The sequence below is a fragment of the Eublepharis macularius genome, chromosome 14 (assembly GCF_028583425.1).
Source record: "Eublepharis macularius isolate TG4126 chromosome 14, MPM_Emac_v1.0, whole genome shotgun sequence".
Lineage (NCBI taxonomy): Eukaryota > Metazoa > Chordata > Lepidosauria > Squamata > Eublepharidae > Eublepharis > Eublepharis macularius.
In genome coordinates this window covers 1,053,937-1,074,140 of record NC_072803.1, presented here as the reverse complement: position 1 = coordinate 1,074,140, position 20,204 = coordinate 1,053,937, and the positions used below count along the sequence as shown (strand labels likewise).

The 20,204-nt window shown below is 58.3% G+C and overlaps 2 protein-coding genes across 2 annotated transcripts in view; one reads left to right on the top strand and one right to left on the bottom strand.

Annotated features, from left to right (window-relative positions):
* Nucleotides 1–50: 50 nt before the first annotated feature.
* RNF214 (ring finger protein 214) lies at nt 51–11,439 on the top strand. Its single transcript, XM_054997644.1, has 16 exons — nt 51–133; nt 668–777; nt 2,680–3,166; nt 3,743–3,802; nt 4,521–4,661; nt 5,244–5,383; nt 5,802–5,870; nt 6,427–6,523; nt 6,698–6,786; nt 7,368–7,458; nt 7,935–8,033; nt 8,228–8,595; nt 9,445–9,580; nt 9,721–9,828; nt 9,947–10,042; nt 11,196–11,439. The coding sequence occupies exons 2-16, from the start codon at nt 677–679 to the stop codon at nt 11,259–11,261; spliced, it is 2,148 nt and encodes a 715-aa protein (XP_054853619.1). The 5' UTR covers nt 51–133; nt 668–676; the 3' UTR covers nt 11,262–11,439.
* A 52-nt stretch (nt 11,440–11,491) lies between these two features.
* Nucleotides 11,492–20,204, bottom strand: part of BACE1 (beta-secretase 1) — a 12,632-nt gene continuing 3,919 nt past the window's right edge. The window contains exons 3-9 of the mRNA XM_054997645.1: nt 19,487–19,703; nt 18,460–18,597; nt 16,626–16,760; nt 16,293–16,394; nt 15,740–15,889; nt 14,807–14,978; nt 11,492–14,446 (exon numbers count right to left, since the gene is read on the bottom strand). Of these exons, the coding sequence (XP_054853620.1) occupies nt 14,205–14,446; nt 14,807–14,978; nt 15,740–15,889; nt 16,293–16,394; nt 16,626–16,760; nt 18,460–18,597; nt 19,487–19,703 (1,156 nt within the window). The 3' untranslated portion in view covers nt 11,492–14,204. The remainder of the gene's footprint in view (nt 14,447–14,806; nt 14,979–15,739; nt 15,890–16,292; nt 16,395–16,625; nt 16,761–18,459; nt 18,598–19,486; nt 19,704–20,204) is intronic.

Sequence of the window (20,204 nt, the reverse complement as noted above, 5' to 3'; positions counted from 1 at the left end):
CGGGCGCGTCACGTCCGGCGGCCCCGAGCCCGCCCCGGCCGCCAGGCGCCCGCCCCTTCCTCGCAGGCCGCCAGGCAGCCAGGCCCGACCCGACCCGCCGGGCCCCCGCGCCGCCGCCGCTGCCGCGCCTCAGGTCAGCCGGCCGGGCCGGGAAGGGAAGGGCTGGGCCGGCCCCCTCCCCTCCGGGGCCCGGGGACAGAGAGAGGCCCGCCGGGCTGCCCTCCGAGGCGGCTTTGCTGCGCTGCGCGGCGGCCCCCCTGGGCGAGGAGGACACCGGCTGGGCCGGGGCGTCCTGGGGCCCTCTGGCCGCCCCGCCGAGCCCACCTGGCAGGGGCGTTGTGAGGGCGGGGCGGAGGCGCGGAGAGCCCGGGTGGGAAGGCGGGCCTCCCCGGGAAAGACCGCCTGGCGGTTGCGCCGCCGCCGGGCCCTCTCCTGCTGCCCCCAGCAGGGCCCAGCCAGGCGGGGCGGGGCGGGGTACGGTGGGGGGTCCCGCTGCGCTGGGCGTCCCTGCCGGGCGGGGGCTGCTGCTTCCACCGCCTGAGGCCGCCCCGCTGGGTCGGGTCTCCGCCTGGTTGTTGTGAAGGGGAGCCGCGGCCGCCGCCCCCCCCCCCCGCCCCCGGGCAGCTCCCCACTGCGGCTGGGACACTCTCGGCCTCTCTGCCTCCAGGGGACGGCGATGGCCTCATCGGAGCAGAGCCCGGAGGAGGGGGCCGCCAGCCTCTTGGCCGCCGCGGGCGCGTCAGCCCTTGCCAAAGGATGCGCCAGTCTGCCTGCCAGGTAGGCCGCCTGCCTCGGGCTCGCTTCGGACTGCCGGGCGGCTGGTGGCTGCTGCTTGCACCGGCCCTTGGAGGAGACTGCGGGTGCAGGCAAGCCTGCCCAGCCGGCCTTGCTGGCCTGTGCCTGGCCCTGGCTGCCACCCACAGGAGGGATGGAGCGGAAGAGATTTTCTGTGGCAGCTGCTGGGCTGCCCTTGTGGCAAAGAAGCGCCTCCTAGGCCCAGTGCGGAGCACTGGCCGCTCAGGGCCTGGGGCTCGGTGGAGCTGCTCGGTCTCCCTGTGGGGGTGGTCTGATTCTCTTTCTGCTTCAGTCTTGGTAAGACACTCCCGGCTGAATAGGATGGCCCCAGGGCCTCCTGGCGAGGGGCCCCAAGTCTGGTGGCATCCAGGGGGCGGGCAGGCGTTGTGGTTGCCCCCAAACCTTGTCCAGCCTCTGTGTTCTGCTGTGCTGGGCGGTGCTCAGAAAACCGCCCCCCCCTCACTGCTTGGAAGGCATCCAAAGCACCGCTCCCCCTTCCCCTCCCCCAATTCCCAGTTCATCACTTCATGTTTGAAGTGACTCTCGTTTGCCGTTTGGGTGCCCCATCACCCAGGCTGGAGGCGCCCTGGTGGAGCCTGCTTGGTATTTCGCTGTTCTGAATTACTTGGCTTCATCTGCAAACGTTCTACCCTAAGTCCACTTGCGCATAAGTCCGAAGACAGTTCAGGTGGGTCTGTGGCTGGACACCAGGGTTTGAGTCCATTGGCGTCTTAAGAGGTGAACAAGATTTTCAGAGCGTAAGTTCTCGAGAGCCAGAGCTCCCTTCTCCAGACATGAGTAGGAATGGAGCTGTGACTCTCGAAAGCTTACACTCTGAAAATCTTCTTGGTCTCTAAGATGCCCCTGGACTCAAGTCCAGAGACAGACCCTCCCCCCTCCCCGCTCGCTTCCTTCCACTCTGAGAACTGTCCTTTTTCTCTTGCCTTCTGATTCCTGCTGTTTCATTAGTTTTAATCCTCAAGTGGATCTGTCATTACTTGGCTGCCTAGTTAACTCAGGAGCCTTTGGCGAGGGACTTTATTAAAAAGTTCCTGGATGTTCAAAGATATAATATGTACTCGACCGCCTCTGTCAGCACGCAGCTTCCCAGAGCTGGCGAGGTAGCCTTTCTTTTGGAGCAGGGCTTCTACAAAGGGAGAGGAGCTTTAAGGTTCAATACATCACCTTGCCTACCTTGTGTGCAGGTTGTGAAGGGACAAAAATCCCTGGCTGGAATTCCTCTTGTACCCTGAACTCACTAGGAGGCTTTAAGCAAGTCAGGCTTCAGCTACCCTGCTCCGCCCCGCACCCCTAGTAATCTAGAGATAATATTGACCAGCTTTTCAGGCTTTTAAAATACTTTCAACAAGATAATAATACGCGAGGCGCTCCCGTTGCCCTGCTGTATAAATGCCGAGTATTCTGTTACTAACGTGGTGACGGCCAGAGTTGTGGCTGGAGACCCTCCACGTCCTTCACGTCAGGGCCAGGGCTTACGAGGAGGGCTTGGCTTTTGAGCTTGCTGGGCGGAACTTGGTGGTATGAGAGTTCTGTTGATTTCCTATTAACTGTTCGTCTCCGTCCTCCCAAACCAGAAGCCAGGTTTGAAGCCCAGAGTTGCATAAAAATGAAGCTGGGGTTCTCCTTACTTTTGGTCTCAGCTTTTCCCTCACCACATTTACAAGTACAAAGAGAGAAACTCCTGAAACCCTCTGGTTTCTGATCGAGAGCACCGGGGCAGAGAGTGGCGCTGTACACGTTTGGTTCTGCTTTACTGGTAGCCGTACACCTACCGAGAGACGAATCATGTTTTTGTGCTATGTGTAAGGGTAGAAATTGCCCTGAGGTTTTTAACTGGTCTTTCTCTTTTCTTCCCCCTTTTAGCATAAGTGACCTTTCTGTTCACCAAAACAACTGCCTGCCGCTGGCTGCCATCCGCCCCCATCCAACAGTCTGTGAGGACTGGGAAGATGATCACTCGGAGGCAGTAGAAAGGGGCCCTGGGTTGCCGGAGAAGGATTCCTCCCTGCTGGCCGCCCAGGCTCCAGGGACTCCTGAAGAGCCTTTGCCTGCTGCCGCCGGGCTTCTCTCACAGCCTCAGGCCTGTCCCTCAAGTGAGGAGTTCTCTTTGCCCGACTCGGACAGCGCTGTGGGAGAAGAGAGTCTACAGATGGCTCCGCTGCACCCGCAGGCGGACCTCTCCACGGACCCGGCCGGTGCCATCATTTGCTCCGAGACTGAGCTGGGATCTTTGATCTTGCAGCATGGCAGGCGGCAGAACGGGTGCCTGGATTTGGAAGATGCCCCCTTGGCAGAAAGCCCTGATCAAGACAGCTCCTCCCAGAAGTCCTCCCAGAACATTGCAGTGCAGGTCTGGGGCATGTTTGGGGAGTCTTTCCTTAGGAAAGGGGCCTGGGAGAGCGGGAGGGAGCGTGAGTCCTTTTATGCCCTGAAGTTGTGGTGGTTAAGCAGAGCTCAGCTTGTGTGGTGGTGTTTGATAAAATACGTACCTGCCATCTCTCTCACCAGCCACAATAATGGAGTCTTATTGGGCTACGTTTGGCAAGAACCCCGCAAAATTGGTGTCTTTAACCCTTCAAGCCCTTCTTTGATCTGTTTGTATTGGTTTTGGTAGCCAAAGGAACTAGTAGCTGGGGCTCTGCCCGGAGCCTGGGCCATCTCCCCTGAAGCCTCCCTGAAAAGAAAGGGTGACCCTGGGCCAGTCACGGCTCTCTGGAGCTCTCTCAGCCCCACCCACCTCACGGGGTGTTTTGTTGTGGGGATAACAATAACATACTTTGTAAACCACTCTTGAGTGGGCATTAAGTCGTCCTGAAGGGCGGTCTATAAATCAAATGTTATTATTATGTTATTAAAACTCTGTATGAAAAGTGGCTGTGTGATCTTTGGCTGTCTGTGACAGGTGGAATTCTCTTTGCCCTTGCAGACTGACCTCAGGACAGCTGACCTGGAAGTGAACACAGACCAGGATATTGAAAAGAGCCTGGTAAGTAATCTCGAGCCGCTTCGCCAGGCTCGGTATATACATCAATCGCTGTGTGAATCCGGATCCCCTTGTGGCCTCTCGTTTTGAAGGGGTTCTGTTAACATCTGAGGGATGCTGATGTCAGTTGTCTGAGAACGTGGGCCCAACACCACCCATTTCTTCAGAGGGAGCTCAAGCATTGGCAAGGTGGAGCGCTGGGGCATCTGTGCCCCATGGCACTGGGCTTGCGTGTGCTCTGGATTTCCTGCAGACGACAGCTGTTGCTGCTGCACTGCAGCCGCCGTTGTGGGCTGCAGGGAGATGGGATGGGTGTGCAACACGTGCGAGAGCTCCCCAGAGTTTGCCTGTGCGGTGCCCAGATGTTCTCCATGCATGAGCAGCCTGCAGCCCTTGGTGGGTCTTGGGTCCAGTGCCTGGGCTCTGCCCATCTCAGCGAGAGGAACGCAGCTCTGGGCACACTGGAGGCTTGCAGACCACTGCCTGGCTTCCCCCCGTGTGTGGGTTTGAAGCAGAGACTCGTGAGGCCCCCCGGCCTGCTCTGCTTGCCCTGTCAGTGTGGAGTCCTGCTGGTCCAACTGTCCCCTTTCCTTCATTCCCAGCCCTCCTGCCTTCATTACCTTGGTCAAGGGGGAGGGGAGGATGTAGCCTTGAGGTCAAGATTGTCGTTATGGGCTGGGAACTGAGAGCTTCGTCTCACCTCCCCTTGGGCATCTGGCAGGATAAAATGATGTCTGAGAGAGCTTCGCTGAAGGAGCGCTACCAGGAAGTGCTGGACAAGCAAAGGCAGGTAGAGAATCAGCTCCAGGTGCAGTTGAAGCATCTCCAGCGACGACGGGAGGAAGAGATGAAGAATCACCAGGTACCGCAGCCCCTTGCCATCCTTGCAGCTCAGCCTGGGGACTGCAGGGCTTATTCTGGAGTCAGAAGAAACCGACGTTTGAAGAGGGGGAGTGGAAAGGATGCAGGCTCTTTTGTGTGTTCTTAAACACAGATGGTTCTTGCCAAGAGACCCCATGTTGGAGACAACAAAGAGGCGTGGCTGAGGCCCCCTCTGTCTCTTCCAGAGGAAGGAAAGCTGAGATTTTGTGGCCTGAGCTTTTCCATGCCTGGAGAGCCAGTAGTTGCTGAACTAAATTCTGCCCAGCGATTGTGTTCCATCCTTTGGGGATTGTAGCATGTGCGTACACCGTTGATGGCCTCAAGATGGGGTGTGTGCCCAGTGGGTTTTTTAATCACTCTAGTTGGTGTAACATGGTGCTTAAGAAAATGATCCATTGTGTGTCACCAGTTCGAATTTGTACTCTGCCCCAAATTCATGCTTACAGAAGCCATTCTTCCTCATGGAACAGTAGCACAGGCCTACTCCACAGAACTGTTGTAACACTTAAGAAAATGTTTGAAATGCTATGCAAGTATTAAGCATGTGTTACTGCCCTTCTAGGAGATTCTGAAGGCCATTCAAGATGTGACTGTGAAACGGGAAGAGACCAAGAAGAAGATGGAAAAGGAGAAAAAGGAGTTTTTGCAAAAGGAACGGGACTTGAAGGCCGAAATTGAGAAGCTCTGCGAGAAAGGCAGGAGGTATTTCTGAGACTGGAAGGCCGGAGTCCAGCTGGACCCTTCTGTGGAGGTTGGCACAGAAGCCAGGGCCCTGGGGGCAGGAGGCCATTGTTCAGTCTGCTTTGGCGGAGGAACCTCCAGAGACCTCGGATGCCCCTCGATACCCTCTGCCTCTGGGCAGTGGTGTCCAGGAGGTCCTGCCGGGCCCGCTGTTGCGGATGGGAGCGAGGCAGCCACTTGCGGCTCACCTCCCCTCGTCCTGCAGGGCACGAGAAACAGGGCCCGGCTCCTAGTCTGTGTGGTTGCTGGCCCACTGCTGAGGAGCAGCACCCTACGCTTTGGGGACGGAGTGGCAGCTGCCTTGCTGGGTCTCAAGGCCCTGCCTGGGCAGTGGCAATCGACAGGCATGAAGTTGCCTCCCGCCCTTGTCTGTGTGCAGGTTGCTGAAGGAGCAGGAGGAGAAGGAGAACAAGATCGTCTCCCTCATTGCCGAACAGTCCGAGGAGAAGTAGGGCTCTCTTTTCAAAGAGCAAGAGCTGTGCTATGTGCTGTGCTGTGCTGTGCTTTGCCGAGGCCCAGTTTTGCTCCCGTCTCACTTTCCCCCTACCTGGAAGCTTGAATGAACTGGGGGGGGGGGGTTTCTCCTCCTGGGTGCAGCTTACATCACCTAAACAAGATCACGCTGTTGTACGTGGCATGACGTGTCCTGTGGTAGTGGCCTCCCATATTACAGGCTTGAAGCCTCCATTCCTGAGAGCTCTTTGGAAAGCTTGAACTCCCTCCCACCCCCCCACTAGTGGGGCCATAACTGCCCTGTCAGCTTCCGCTTTGCCCCGGAGTACCCGGGTGGCATCCGTTAGAACACAAGGGCAACCTGCTGTAGTCTCTGCGGCTGGCAGAGGGTGTCCGAAGGGAGCTGCTCCTCCTGCCTGCTCTGAGGAGGGGGCCTTGCAGCTCCAGCAGAGCGTTATCTCTCTGCCCCCCCCACCCCCCACCCCTCTTTTGGATGGTGCAGCAGTGCTGCCTCCGTGCTCCTACAGCAGAGCTCCTTGTGTGCTTCTCAGGGAGGTCTGGGAGACAGAACTGGACAAGCTGAAGAACCAGCACAACGAAATCAACCAGTCCATCCTGGAGGAGACGGAGCGGGCTTGGAAAGCAGAGGTATGCCTGCGCCTTCTGGCTGTTCCGTGGGGCAGCCCTCCCCAAGACGAGCAGGAGGTGCCTCTGTGGCCGAGGAGGGCTGGAGCCAGAGTGGCCCTCAAGGGCTGGGGTCCGGGCAGTGGCCGAGGGCCGCCCCGGGCTGAGCAAGCCTGAGCAGCCCCGTTTTTCGGCCAGATCCTGTCCCTGGAGAGCCGCAAGGAGCTGCTGGTCCTGAAGCTGGAAGAGGCTGAAAAAGAAGCTGAGCTGCACCTCACCTACCTCAAGTGAGTGTGGGGGGTGGGGGTGGGGTCTGCCTGTAGGCCTCACCGAAGGGGGCTGTGGCTCTTCCACTCCGCCGCGCAGGACCCTGAGCCGCCTTTCGGCATCCGGTCTGCCTCTCCGTTGCTCATCCTTGTGTGCAGAATGCCGGGATCTCTGGATGGGCCCACCTGGCTGGAGGGAGGAACTTCGGCTGCGGCCGGCCTGTCCCAAGGGCCCCCTGCTTAACACTTTCCTTGACGTGGTCAGCCGCGGTTCTTGGAGAGGCCTCTCTCAGCCTTCATCCCTGGAGCGACTTTGAGGAAGCTCCAAACCAGCTTCTATTCCGGGCCCTCTGCTGTGGCTCTAGGGATGGAGGGGGGGCCCAAGCGAGGGAGTTTCTCTTTGTGATTCTTCCCCTCTGAGGAGGAGCCACGTCATGCCTGCCGTGCCGTGCCGTGCCGAGCCGAGCATCCTTCCCTGTCCCGCGGCATCGGCCGTTTCTTCCTGGGTCCTGGGCCAAAGGCCCGGCCTCAGGCAGAGCGTGGAGGTGGCGCCGCCTTCCTGGGCTTCGCAGCTCGCTGAAGGGATTCTTTTGCCTGAGCAGATCAGCCCCGCCCACCCGGGAGACCATCCAAGCAAAGCAGGAGTGGGAAAAGAGGCTGAAGAAAATACGGATGACCAAGGAGAGTGTCCGGGTGAGCAGCAGCCACAGTCTCCCCTCCGCCCAGGCAGAGGTTTGGAGAGCGTTTTGCCTCTCGGCCCTCCTTGCATATCAAAGAGAACTTGGAGCTCATCGAAGAGAACGCCCCCCACCCCCCCAGTTCCTGCTCAGAGGTGCAGGAGATTCACCTTTTCCATCACGAGGAGGTTTCTGTTCTTTGAAACGGGGGCTGTCCCTGGCCTCTCACGGCCAGCAGCTGAGCTGGGCTGGCCTGAGCGCCTTCCGGCTCTAGACGGGACGCAGCACAGGTTCTGCTGCTGGGCTAGTCAGTTCCATTCCTGCTGCCTTCACGGATCTCAGGGTGACATACGTGGGTCTTGCCTGCCTCTGTTACCCTCACAACCACCTGTGGCTGTGTGGGGATCGGAACCCCAGTCCCTCCGCTCCGAGACTGACGCTCCAGCTGTTCCAGCACAACTGTATGTTTACGTATCTGTGTCTGTGTCTCAGGACCGGTTCAACGACCACATCCAGCTCGTACGGAACGGTGCCAAGCTGAGCAGCCTCCCCCAGATCCCCACCCCACCCCTGCCGCCGCCCCCGCTGGAGGTGAGTCTCTTCTCTCTCAAGCATCTTCGAGCAGCCCGGGCTTACGGCGCCCTCCTGCCCTTTCCGAGCCACCCCTCTGTGTCACCAGGGGACCCTGGTCACCGGAGCTGGGGATAGGGATGCCCCGCCTGGGGAAGGGGGGTGTTGGCAGCCCAGCCAAACCGCTGACTGGCTTTTCCTCTTCTTTTTCTCAGACAGACTTCCTGCTGCCAGCCTTCCCGTCCAATTCCTCCCTTGCCCCTCGGCTGCCCTTCCCCATGGGGCCAGTGCCCCTGCCCATGGTCATGCCAAGCGCAGACCCCCGTGTACTCTCGTTTCCTCTCCTGACTCCTTCCGTCTCCGGGCCCAGCCAGCCTCCCCCTCCCCTGCCGGCCTCTCAGGGACGGAGCAGCCCCGTGCTCTCTTCTCTGGGGGGTCCCCGCGCTGCCCCTGTGGCTGCACTTCCTCCCCCACCCGGTCTGGGCGGGGTGAAAGCAACTCTGGAATTCCACAGACCCCCCCCAGTGGACAAGCTGGAGAAGATCCTGGAGAAGCTGCTGGCCCGGTTCCCTCAGTGCAATAAGTGAGTCGTCCCGTGACTGCCGTGCTTGGCAGTGGCCCGGGGAGGCAGGGGCTGTCTGTGGTTTCCGGCAGCTGGGAAGGAAGACTGCTGCGCGCCTCGCTGCCGGCCAGCCAGCTGCCGTTCCTCACCTTTTCCCAAAGGCTGGAGTGGGCGGGGTGGGGGGTTGTTGAGTTTGTCCTGCAAAAGCCAGCTGCCTTTCCTCATGGGAAGGCCTCCACAGCCTACCCAGCAGCCCCACAAAGAGCGCTGATGCTCTGCCAGGGACCAGCCACACACTCTCAGCCTCCCCTACCTCACAGGGTTGTTGTGAGAATAAAAGGGGGGCGGAAAGAACGATGTCACCTGCTTTGGGGGAAAAGGTGTAGATGGAGCGAAGAAGTAAAATCAGAGGAATTAAAACCGGTGCACCTGGACTCTGTGCAGAAGCACAGCGTCTGCTCTGCTGAGCGCTGCAGTACCATCATTGCGCGGGGGCGGGGGTGGGGGTGGGCGTTATTTGGGGTTCAGCTGCGAAGGGGCTGTCGTTTGGCCACAGTGCCTTGCCAGAAGGGAACTGCAGCTGGGCCTTGCCCTTGAATGCCTAATCAAGCCACCCTAGCTTGGGTTGGTTGGTGCTCTTGGCAGTCGGAGGGCAGGACCAGCCTACCAGCCTTGCAGCAGCCTGTGGGGATGGGAGACGCCTGTCCTGCAGGACTTCCAGTGGAGAGGGGGGGCGGGGGGGGTCAGCCAGCTCCCCTTGTAAAAGGTTACAGGAGAGGCCTGGGGAGGGGGCAGAGTCCTTCCTCTTAAGCCCCGCTGGCCGGCCGGAGGGGGTGTGGTCCTGCCCTCCTCAGTGGCTTGTCTCTTCAGGGCCCAGCTGACCAACATCCTGCAGCAGATCAAAGCAGCACGACGCACCCTGGCAGGGCTCACCATGGAAGAGCTGAGCCAGCTGGTGGCGACCAAGCTGGCAGAGCAAGAAAGGGTGGCAGCAGCTGGTGCACAGGTAGGCTGGCACAGGGCCTGCGGTGACATGGACGGGGTAGCCAGGATGGTGCCAGGGCCTCACGTAGGCCAAGCTGTCTTGAGCTGAGGGGCATCTAACACATCCCCCCACACACACACATTTGTTTTCTTTGCTGCTAGCCCCTTGGTCGAATCCGTTCCTCCATGTTCCCTGCTCCTATGCCTCAGATCAGCAGCCCTATGTTTTTGCCACCTGCCCAAGTTCCCTATGCTGGGACACCTTCACAGGTGAGAACTCCTCCCACCTCCTTGGAACTCTCCACCTGAATGAATTTCTTGGCACGAGAGGCTTCCTGGCGTGGGCTGTTGCCCCTCTGCTGCCCTTCTGCCTCTTTCTGCCACTCAGGCTCCCGTGGCCTGCAAACTGTGTCTGATGTGCCAGAAACTGGTTCAGCCGAGCGACCTTCACCCCGTGGCCTGTTCCCATGTGCTGCACAAGGAGGTGAGTGCCAAGAGCAGCAGGGCTCATGCGCAAGTCCCGGCAGCGTTCCCAACTGCCTGAGGAATCGGGGGCACCGGCAGGGATGGGCAAGCCTGGCTCGCACCGTGCCGAGTAGACAAAACCGGGTGAAGCGGCCTGGCTGGCGAGGAGGCAGCGTCCCGAGGCGGGCTGGAGTTGGTGATCAGACAGTCTGGGGATGGAGGCGGGGTCTGCGTCACTTGAGACTCGCGTAAACCTTGATGTGGCTGGTGGTGTCTGGAGGCTTGAACGCAGGTATGGATTCGAGGGGAAGGAAGTCCGAGAGCTTCAGCCGGTCCAAAGTGTAGCAAAACCAGGGTCCTGGGGGCAGGGATTGGACCGGATCGCGTTGCACCTGGGCCCTGGAAGATCTGCACTGGCTGCCCATCAGTCTGTGGGATTCATGCTAAGTGTTTGTTCTTACCTTGGGACTTTCAAAGGCTTGGAGCCAGGGTACCTGAAGGGCTGTCTTCTCCCCGCTTGCCCTGCTTGTTTTTTGAGCTGCTTCCCCATCCCAGCTCCACCCCCCTGCCTTCAGAGGTGATGCAAGGGGGCACCTTCAGTGGCGGCGCCTCACCTGTGAAACGACCAGGCCAAAGCACTCCTCTTTAACCTAGGCTTTTAATGAAAAGGTTGATCTTTTTAATGGTCTGCTATCTGAGATTTTATGTTCTTTTTAATGTCACGGTCTTACTGTTTATATAGTGGTTCGTGACTGCCAGCAGGATTCTAGAGGCAGCCCAACAAATTTCTTAAATAAATGGCCCACGCAGAAAGGGCAGTTCCAGGACCGCCCCCCCCCCCCACTGCCCCCCTTGCTTGGTGGCACAGCAAGTGGTCTCCACCTGTGCTCGGCCTTTCTTAGTCACTGCTCCTGTGTCCCCCCCCCCCCCTCCTGGGAATATGAGGAAAGCCCCAACCATGCAAAAATTGTGGCATCTGTTTGCAGCAGAGCTTTTTCTAGTGGGCTTCTGGGGGTTCTTCAGTGGAGGTCAGGGATAGACATTGAATGCAGGAGTGCTGTATTGCATTTCCCTGGATTTCATTAAAACTAATTTGATAACATGTCAGTTGCTGCAAGTCCCATCGACAAGGAAAATGGGGTAGAACTTTTATAGAAATCTTCTTCTTTCAGTGCATTAAATTCTGGGCCCAGACCAATGCAAATGACGCCTGTCCGTTCTGCCCGACGCTGAAATGACCACTGGTCGACGGAGGATGGTGGTGGTGCTGGGATCCCAGGAGGGGGATCCCAGGATTTCTACAGTTCTATATTTATACAGCCATGTATACACATGTACATTTTTATTCTATAGGGAATGTGTGTATAGAAAGTCCGTATACATACTAGTTCAGAATTAAAGTGTGTATATTACGCAGCACTGTTCCTTCGTGCCTCTCGCTGTTCAGCTGTTGTGGCTGCCCTTCTCCTTGTGCATCCCCCACCCTTCCTTCCTTGCACATCTGCCAATGCCGTGTCCTTGTCCCACCAGAAAGAAGGTAGAGAGAGACTTTTCTCTGGTAATACAATAATTTACTGAGTTAAAGGTTCATGACTCACACAGACATGAAGGGAAAAGAGGCCAGTTACAGGCAGCTGAACTCTCTCTTCTCTCCACTGCCCCTTGTCCCCGATGCTGGCCAGCTTCACCTGCCCTTCAGAGGATCACTTGCCAGGCCGTGGGCCATCTTGGCAAGCTCCCCCCCCCCCCAGCTGTTGCTGAGGGCCAGTGCTGGTGATTCAACAGGATTCCCTGGGTCAGCTGATTAAGGCATGGCCTGCTCTGGCCCTGGGAGGGTCTCCTGCCAGTTGCAGTACCTGGTCCATAGCAGCAGCAGCAGGCAGCTCAGTCCAAGGCTGGATTTGCCCTCCTCCTCTTCAACTCTGTTCCTTACACTTTCTCGTCAAAGCCTGCATTCTCAATTTTTTTGCCTTGGGAGCTCAAGCCTTCCAAATTTTGGGGAGGGGCCCACACTCCTGGGGCTGGGTCCCTGCTGTTGGGAGACACGGGGCAACATTTGCTGCAGATTAATTACCTGTTTTAGCAGGCCCAAGCAGCCCTGCTTTTAGACCGCGTGGTTCCTTTTTCTGTGGGTGAGCCACGAGGCAGCCTGGAATGTTGGGACTGGGCCAGGGGGCAGCCCGTGGCTCTGCCGAGCAGCAAAGGACTCCTGCTGCGTTGCAAGGTTGTGGCTAGAGGGAACCAGCTTGGGAAACACAAGACCGGGGGGGAGGGGGGCATTCAGCAAAGTGCAGTGCAGCCTGAACAAGCTTTCCGAACCGTACAAGGTGTGCTAAAGGCAGCTGCAGCTTTTCTCCTAAGAAGCGACCTGTCAAGTGCAGCAGGATCAGGATGGGAGAGAATCACTTCTGGCATCACAACCCCATAAAGCGCATCTGCTGCCTGGGCCCTCTCTCAAATACCCCCCTGGGTTGGGTATATCGGCCAAAGGCCACCATCCCACGCTTAAGCACATAGTATTGAAAAGCAACCTGGCATCTTAAAAAATAACTAGGAAAGACTGTCTGGTTCCTTTCCCTCCACTTTCAACTGAAACAAACTGGGGCAGTTATAGGCTAGTATTACAAATATTTACAGCATACTGTACAGAAAGCCTCCTGCTACAGATCCCCCACCCCGCTGGAAGAGGCCCAACAGGACGAACGTGACCCGAGAACCAGTCACGGAGAACCAGAGGTGTGTATTTGGGGCTGGGCCACACGTGCCTCCTGCAGAGCAGCAAGTGCCCCTGCTTCGGGCTGCTCCTGCTGCCTCGCCTTGGGTGCTTTAACTGGCTCCCCCTGCAGGGCTTTGCCAAGTTTTACTAGCCCTACAGATGCCGCTGAGCCTCCACCCAGCATGGAGTCCAGCCTCCAGTGGGCCGTGCCCAGCCCATTCCCTCCTGCCCTGGAGTCAGCTGCAGCTATTGCCTAGTTAACTTCAGCAGCTGGCCTGTTTCCTTACAATCGGGCAAAGGCTGAGCTACATACCTGCTGTCACAGTAAGTAGGCCAGAGGGCTGGCTGGTGACGCTGGGCAGCCCCATGGCAATGACTGCAGAAGAGTGAAGAGGCAGAGAGCTTTCTAGGGCTAGTCATGGCTCAACCGCCCGAGCTCCTGGCCCAGGTCCGAGGCTGCTCGCAGCCCCCTAAGCCTGGCAAAAGCAGTGGGTGGGCTTCCCCCTCGTCATCTGTGGGCTGGGAACGGGCTACTGCTTCCTTGTGGAATGTGTCAGGAACCCTCCCCTAGTAAGCCAGCGGAGACTGAGCCGCACACCAAACTTTCAGAGTTCTCTGGCGCCAGAAAAACTTAAAAAAAACACGGAGAAGTCCTGTGGAGCACCTGAAAATGCAGCCCCGAAAGACCCAGGGCAGAGGGGTGGGCTGGTGGTCTCTGCTTTTCTTTAGACGGGCTGCTGCCCAGGTGCCAAGAAATGGCTCTGATCTCTTGAGAGCCGAAGAGCCCTGCAGGCGGAGACAGACTTGCCAGGAGCCACTGTGCCGGCGAGCCCTGGCCCCAGATGGCAACCAAGGTGGCCAGCCTTGCCTGAAAAGCCTGCAGGGGCAGTATCCAGTCGTCCAGCAGCCCGGGGTCCTGCTCCTGGAGGGATGCTTCCCAGCCTGTGGGAAGGGGTGTGCCAATCCCCACACAGCGCCTGCGGAAACCGGTCAGGATGGACCTGAAGCCTCGCCTAGCAAGACCCCCCACGGCCCTTCCCACCTTGCCCCGGCACCACAAACCTCTTTATCTGCTGGCAGGGTGACCTCCTAGACATCCAGGTGTTCCCTGCCTCCAATAAACAAGGGGCTCCTCCCTCTAGAGGCCCGCCAGCAGTGCCCTCCCCCTGTGGTGGGGGTTTTCCCAGCAATCCTGCCAGGTGAAGCCAAAAGTGGGGGGCAGCGTCTTTGTCAATTACCACCCCCCTCCCTAGCAGAGGAAAAGGATGCATCTCTTGCAGGATCAGGGGCGGGGGTGGGGGAGATGGCTGGACCACCTGCCAGGCCCCGCTTGGCCTGGGGGTTGTGCTGCAGCCCACTCCGTGGAGACAAAGGCCCCTCCGGCCCAGGTGGAGCCCGCAGCTCTCCACGCTGGCCACATCTGCACCCCCTGCTGCCCCCGCCAGGCGTGAGGAGGGGGCAGAGCTCATTTGAGCAAGGAGATGTCGTCTGCAAAGTCGTCGTGGCCCCGGCGTAAACAGCGCAGGCAGCGCCACTGGGACACCATGAGGCAGAGGGGAAGCATGAAGAGGGCACAGATGGCAGCCATGGCGTAAGCGATGGTCATGAGCGCGGACTCGTCCGTCTGGGGAATGTTGTAGCCGCAGTCCTCCATGTCCGGCTGCAGGAAGGGCCCCTCCACGGTGGCCGTCCGGAACTCATCATGCACTGAAGCCAGAGAGACGGGGGCGACTCAGCACAGTGGCACAGAAGGGGGCCCAAGCGGCCAGCCATAGCAGGCCTCCGCCTACTATACTGGCTGCACGAGGGTTTAGTGAGGCAAGATGTTGGGGGCGGAAGGAGAGAGACTCCCGGCCTGCTCAAAGACCCAGGCGGTGAGACCCTTGCTCTGCCTGTGGCTGCCTTGAGAACAAGTTCGGGGGGGGGGGAGTGACCCAGTGGCTGCTGCTCGGGCCTGGCAACGGTGCAGCTCTGAGCCTCCAGGAGGCCGGGTCTCCAACCCCAGAGCCCACGGGCCACTTCCTCCAGGGAGCAGCTGCTGCGAGAGCCGCTGCCTCACCCACTCACCGTGGCAGGCGCTGACAGCAAAGCCCACACGCTTCTGGGCACGGTCAAAGACGACGTAGAAGCCCTCCATAACGACTGCCCCCATGACGGTGCCCGTGGAAGACTGCGAGATGGCAAACTTGTAGCATTCGTCCTGGGAGGTGGCGACATCCTCAACCGGTCGCAAGTATTGCTGAGGCAGACAGAGGGGAGAGGAAGCGCTGCAGTGGCAGAAGCCCTTTTGACCCGGAAGGGGTCTGGAGCAGTACAACAGGGCAAGCATTCTGCACATGCCCAAAGGGCAGGACTCAAGAGACCCACGTGCACATCCGCCTGCCTGCCACGTTTTCCTCCCCTGCACCCCCCCTCCCCGGACTCTCTTCCTCCGAGCTCTGGGGGGCACCCCCAGAGGGGCTTCCTCTTGTCCACACAACAACCCAGAGAGGCATGTCTGGCTGGGAGCAGGCCAGTGGCCCGAGGTCAGCTGGTGAATCACATGACAGAGGAGAGCGCTGAAGGGAGTCCTTTGTCCTTCTCAGGGGCTCCCCCACCCTGTTCAAAGTCAAGGCTGCATGCATCAGGGATGTGGTGAAAAGGGGGGGGGGGAACATGCAAAGGTTTGGAGGGAAGGCCTCGGGCTGGCGGGGGGGCGGGGGCAGAGATTTCCTCTGTATTGAAAATGCAGCCACACTTGGGCCACAGAAGCTCTCTGAAAGCCGCTTCTTCCCTGCTAGCAATATATATCTAGTTTCTAACACCACTGCTGCTTTTTAAAAGGACTGAAAACTCTTGCCTTTGTATACTGGAGATGCCCCCCCTCCCCATATCACAGAGCAGACATTCCAGTGGATGCCCCCCCTCACGCCACTCCACCCCCGAAGACAGTCCCTGGGCAACGCCTGGCTCACGCCGGGATCCCTCCAGCACCCTCCTGACCGACCCACAGGCACCCACCTGGGGCAGGATGCTGATCCGGAAGGACTGGTTGGTGGCCTCACCCTTCAGGTAGAGGGAAACGGCAGGGAAGATGTGCCACGGGGTACTGCCCATCTGCCAGCAGACCAGCTGCTCCCCCAGCCAGAAGCCGTCAGGGAACTTCTCTGTCTGAGGAGGGGGGGGGGAGGCGGGCAGACATCAGTGCCGCAAGCATGATGGCAGGGCGCGAGACTGCACCTCCCCTCGTGCCCACTTCAGCCTCGGGTCTGAAGAGAAGAGGGGGGGGCGGCTGCTTTCTCTTGCCCCCCCCAGCCCACACAGATGAAGGGGGCCTAGGCTGAGCCTTCAAGGCGGGACTGACAGCCACGCTATGCAATCAGCCAGTGCAGCTACCCGCCTGAGGGGGCAGGGGGCACCTCCCAAGCCCCCCCCCCCCGCCATCGCCAAAGGTCCTGGCTCCAGGGTCGGGGACCTGTCAGTACAGAATTCCAGACATGGCACTGTCTGGCTGTTGCCCCGGGGGGGTGGGGAGAGCCTTAGATAGGAAACCCCCACCCCCCTCACCCCTCACCGCTGAGGCAGTCTTGATGGATTTCACCGCTGCCTCAAAGACCTTCTTGGGGAGGCGGAGGTTGGTGGTCCCGCTGTCCACGATGCTCTTGTCGTAATTGTACTGTGAGGGAAGGGCAGCGGGGTCGTCCTCAGGCTCTGGCCTAGTTGCTCCGTGTCCGTGTCCGTGTCCAGCCCTCCCAACCAGCACTGCACCCCGGGGGGGGGGGAGACTGGCGGGCTGTGGCTCCCGTGCAGACGGAGGGCCAGAGACAGCATTCGACACGCTGTCCCCCAACCAAGGCCGCAGACTGGGGCGCCCACTCAGCCTGTCCCCTGGTTCCAGCCCCCTCACCTCCTTGCAGTCTAGCCGGAGATCCTGCCCATTGATTTCCATCTTTACAATGACCACCTCATAGTACCACTCCTTCCGCACGGGTGTGTACCAAATGCTGCCAGTATAGAGAGAGGGATCAAGGCCTCCAATGATCTGCAGGAAAGGGGAGAGAGGGCGGGCATTAGGGAAGGCCCCGAAGGGACCATGGCCTCCCCACCCGTCCTACAAGCTGCTCTTTCCCAAATGCAGGCGGGAGGGGTGGCCTCTGCACACAGGAAAAGCTACTCAGCACATGTTCAGAGGCACCCTCCTCCTCTTCCTCCACATCAGCATGGACTGTTGGCCCTCCACCTCTTCCAGCCTGGCGGTCCTTTGAACCAAAATAAACCCAAACGGAAAGAGTCCAGCCGTGCTTGCTCAGTGGGGAGCAGGGGGCCTTCCTTGGAGGTCTCCCATGCAAGGACTAATATGCTATAGTGTGTTCCGTGACGAAGAATTCAGAAGATGCTACAGGTGGGGCCTGCAACCGAATACTGTGGAGACAGCTGTCCCCACCGTCGTCCTCCAAGACAGCCTTCCCCATTAGTATTCCACCCACCCACCCGGCCTCACCTGCTGGTTCTCCCCGCCCCCCTCACCAGCGCCTTGCAGCGCGGCTCCTCCTTCGCCTTCCAAACACCCTTTACATTGTCAAGTCTCTTCCTCTTCCTCCCCTTTTGGAACACCCATCCCCCTTTGCCCCCTCCCTTACTCCATCCCTCAAGTGGTGGTGACACGGGCGGGGGGGGGGGGAGATCCCATTCTCCTGCTGTTGCTCCCCCTTCCCTGTTCCTGCCCCCCACCAGATCCTTGCCTGTTCCATCTGAAATCCCTCCCCCCCCCCCAGGGTCAGATTCTTCCCAGTTTCCCGTCCTCCTCAGGTGTTGTTCCAGTTCTGTCCTGGGGCTTCTGATCTGGCCATTGGGAGCCACCTGGCCTTTCCCCCCTCCGCCCCACCCCCTCAGAGCTCATCTTCTGGCAGTTCCCATTGATCTGTCCTGTGATGCCATTTTACAGGCAATCTTTGTGGTTTCAAAATTGCTACGAGGCCCCGATCCAGATCAAACCCACAGCGATCCGAATTGGGGCCTCGTGACAATCTTTGGAATAGCCAAGACCACCTGTAAAATAGCGTCTGTTATTGGAACGCTGGTGAGAATTTGGGGGGGGGGTCCCCCCAGGGAGCCTCTCCTTCCCCCTCCCCACTGAAAGCTGCATTTTCTGGGCATGTGCAGAAAGCTCACAGAGGCATCTCTTTTGTTCCCAAGTGGCCCCAATCCACTGGCGTAAGGATCCGCAGACAGGGACTACTTGGCTATTGGAACATAAGACGTTACGTTTAGCTTAATATTCAAACATGTTGGCAGTCTTCATTGTGAATCTGCAAGACAGTTTCTGTACAAATAAGACATTTCCCTTTGTTTACTACAGAAGCTGTTTCCTACCTTCAACTTTTATTTTTTCCTACCTCTCAGATGGAGAAAAAGATATAGCAGTTCTCAACTCTTACTCAAGTACTGGGCATATAGAAAAATATGATTATATTACTAAATTCCACAAATCTGATGGATAGTACAATTTTATATGCTAACTTATAAACGATGTTTTATGTTGTTCAATCAATAAAAGAAATAAGTACTGCATATATTTAAGCCCCCCTCCCCAATTTCCCCAGGGTTTCTAAACCTCTGGAAATTATTCATCTCTAACCACAGCTCTGTTCCAGCTCAAATTAAGATCCCCAACCAATGGCTGTGGTTGGACAGATACAGTCCAGAGAAACCCGGGGCCCTTGCTGCTCCCTGACACTCACCATGCTGCCCCCCACAGCCGCCAGAGCCTCGGAATTGTTGGATGGGAAACCAGCCCCGCACAGCTGTAGGGAGAAGACATTGGGCACCCGCGTCTGCTTCACGAGCGAGTCAAAAAAGGGCTCCAAGGTGTCATCTGGCTGGGAAGGGAGAAACCAGGGACACCAGATCAGCCAGTCAGACAGACACACAGTCCATGCAGGGTTCGAACTGGAAACTCCAGAAGAGAAGGCCCAGGGCACAACCACCAGAGCTTATTCTGTGCAAACCCCCGGGAAGCTGTTTACCCATTAGAATGGAACGTTCTCCCCCGGGGCAGCTCCTGGCCTAAGACCTTGTACTAGAACGCAAGGGGACTTTCTAGGGGAGGTCTGTGCCACGCGGGGAGACGGTCAAGCAGCTCTCAGGGCAACTGGCCTGGTCCCAAAGCCCCCCACACTAGCTAGCCCAAAGCTGCAGGAGGAAGATTTCTCTCTAAGTTGAAAACTGTCCCAGCTCCGCAACTCTTGTGCAAGATGGTTCTTGGCAGCCATGCTGTCACATTAGCTGCGGAGGCCTCAACAGCGGGCCCGGCTGCCCCCAAAGCCCAGGCACTTCCTACGCGAAGGCCACTGCACAGCCAATGAGGCTGCACACGCTACTTCTGCCACAAAACGGCTCCTGCCCCTTTTTTGTTTCATTTGTTTCCCTGTCCATTTTACACTCGAGTTTGGGGTAGCCTAGTCATTTATGCTGGAAGACTGAGGTATCCTCTCCACACAGTGGGTCAGACTAGAGAGCCGGTGTAGAGTAGGGAGTGCCAGACCAGGGCCTGGGAGAGCCAGGTTCGAATCCCCCCTCTGCCATGGAAGCTTGCTGAATGACCTTGGGCCACTCACACACACACACTCATCCTAACCTACCTCACAGGGTTGTTGTGAGGATAAAATGGAGGAAAGGAGAACGATGTACGCCACTTTGGCTCCCCACCGGGGAGGAAACAAACACGGGGAGCCTTCGTCCAGAGGCTGTGACTGATGGCGGACTCACCCGGGCAATCTCTGCATAGGCTAAGCCCAGGATGCCTTCCCAGTTGGAGCCATTGATGAAAAACTTGTCGGACTCCGTGATGGCGGCAACGTTGGCACGGACAGTCACGTTTGGGCCGTGGGGGATCGTGACAAGGTCAGTGCCCAGCTCTCCTTCCCACTTCCCTTGTGTGTATGGCACGTAGACCCCCCTCCGCAGGTCCCGGTAGGTGCTGGAGCTGCAAAAGCCACAGGAGGGAACTGAGATCCTGGGCTTCACAGCAGCAAGCTTCCTTAGGCCTCCTGAATCCTGGTCGCTGTAGAGCTACTACTGGGTCACTCTATGCAACTTCAGTGTGTTTATGACTCGGGCTATAGATTATATGCAGAAAGCTACTTCAAGCACTGATGGATCTGGCTAGGGAACAGTTGCCGATGCCGGCCGAAGCAGCTGCTTCTCCCAGCCAGAATCAGGGCTGGCCTGGTGCCTCGGCTCAAAGGGAGTCCAGAGCCCCAAAACAGAACAGCCCTGGGGATGGGGGTGGGGGGGCGTCACATAGTCATCATTTTAATCATCTGCATGCATGTTAATCTACGTACTCCCATCTAGTTTCAGCTGTTGGTTCATTACACAAATAGGTCCGTGGCACCAAACGCTCGGGACTGACTCTCAAGACAACCCATTTGTGCAGCTGAAGCAACAGCAGAGTTATGAACAGTTTTTGCCCTCTCACCTTGCT

Bases quoted from the DNA above. Each gene is read 5' to 3' on its own strand.
- RNF214 (XM_054997644.1), top strand. From the start codon at position 677: ATGGCCTCATCGGAGCAGAGCCCGGAGGAGGGGGCCGCCAGCCTCTTG. The intron at 6,524-6,697 runs GTATGCCTGCGC...TTTTTCGGCCAG, and splicing joins AGCGGGCTTGGAAAGCAGAG to ATCCTGTCCCTGGAGAGCCG. The intron at 9,581-9,720 runs GTAGGCTGGCAC...CTTTGCTGCTAG, and splicing joins TGGCAGCAGCTGGTGCACAG to CCCCTTGGTCGAATCCGTTC.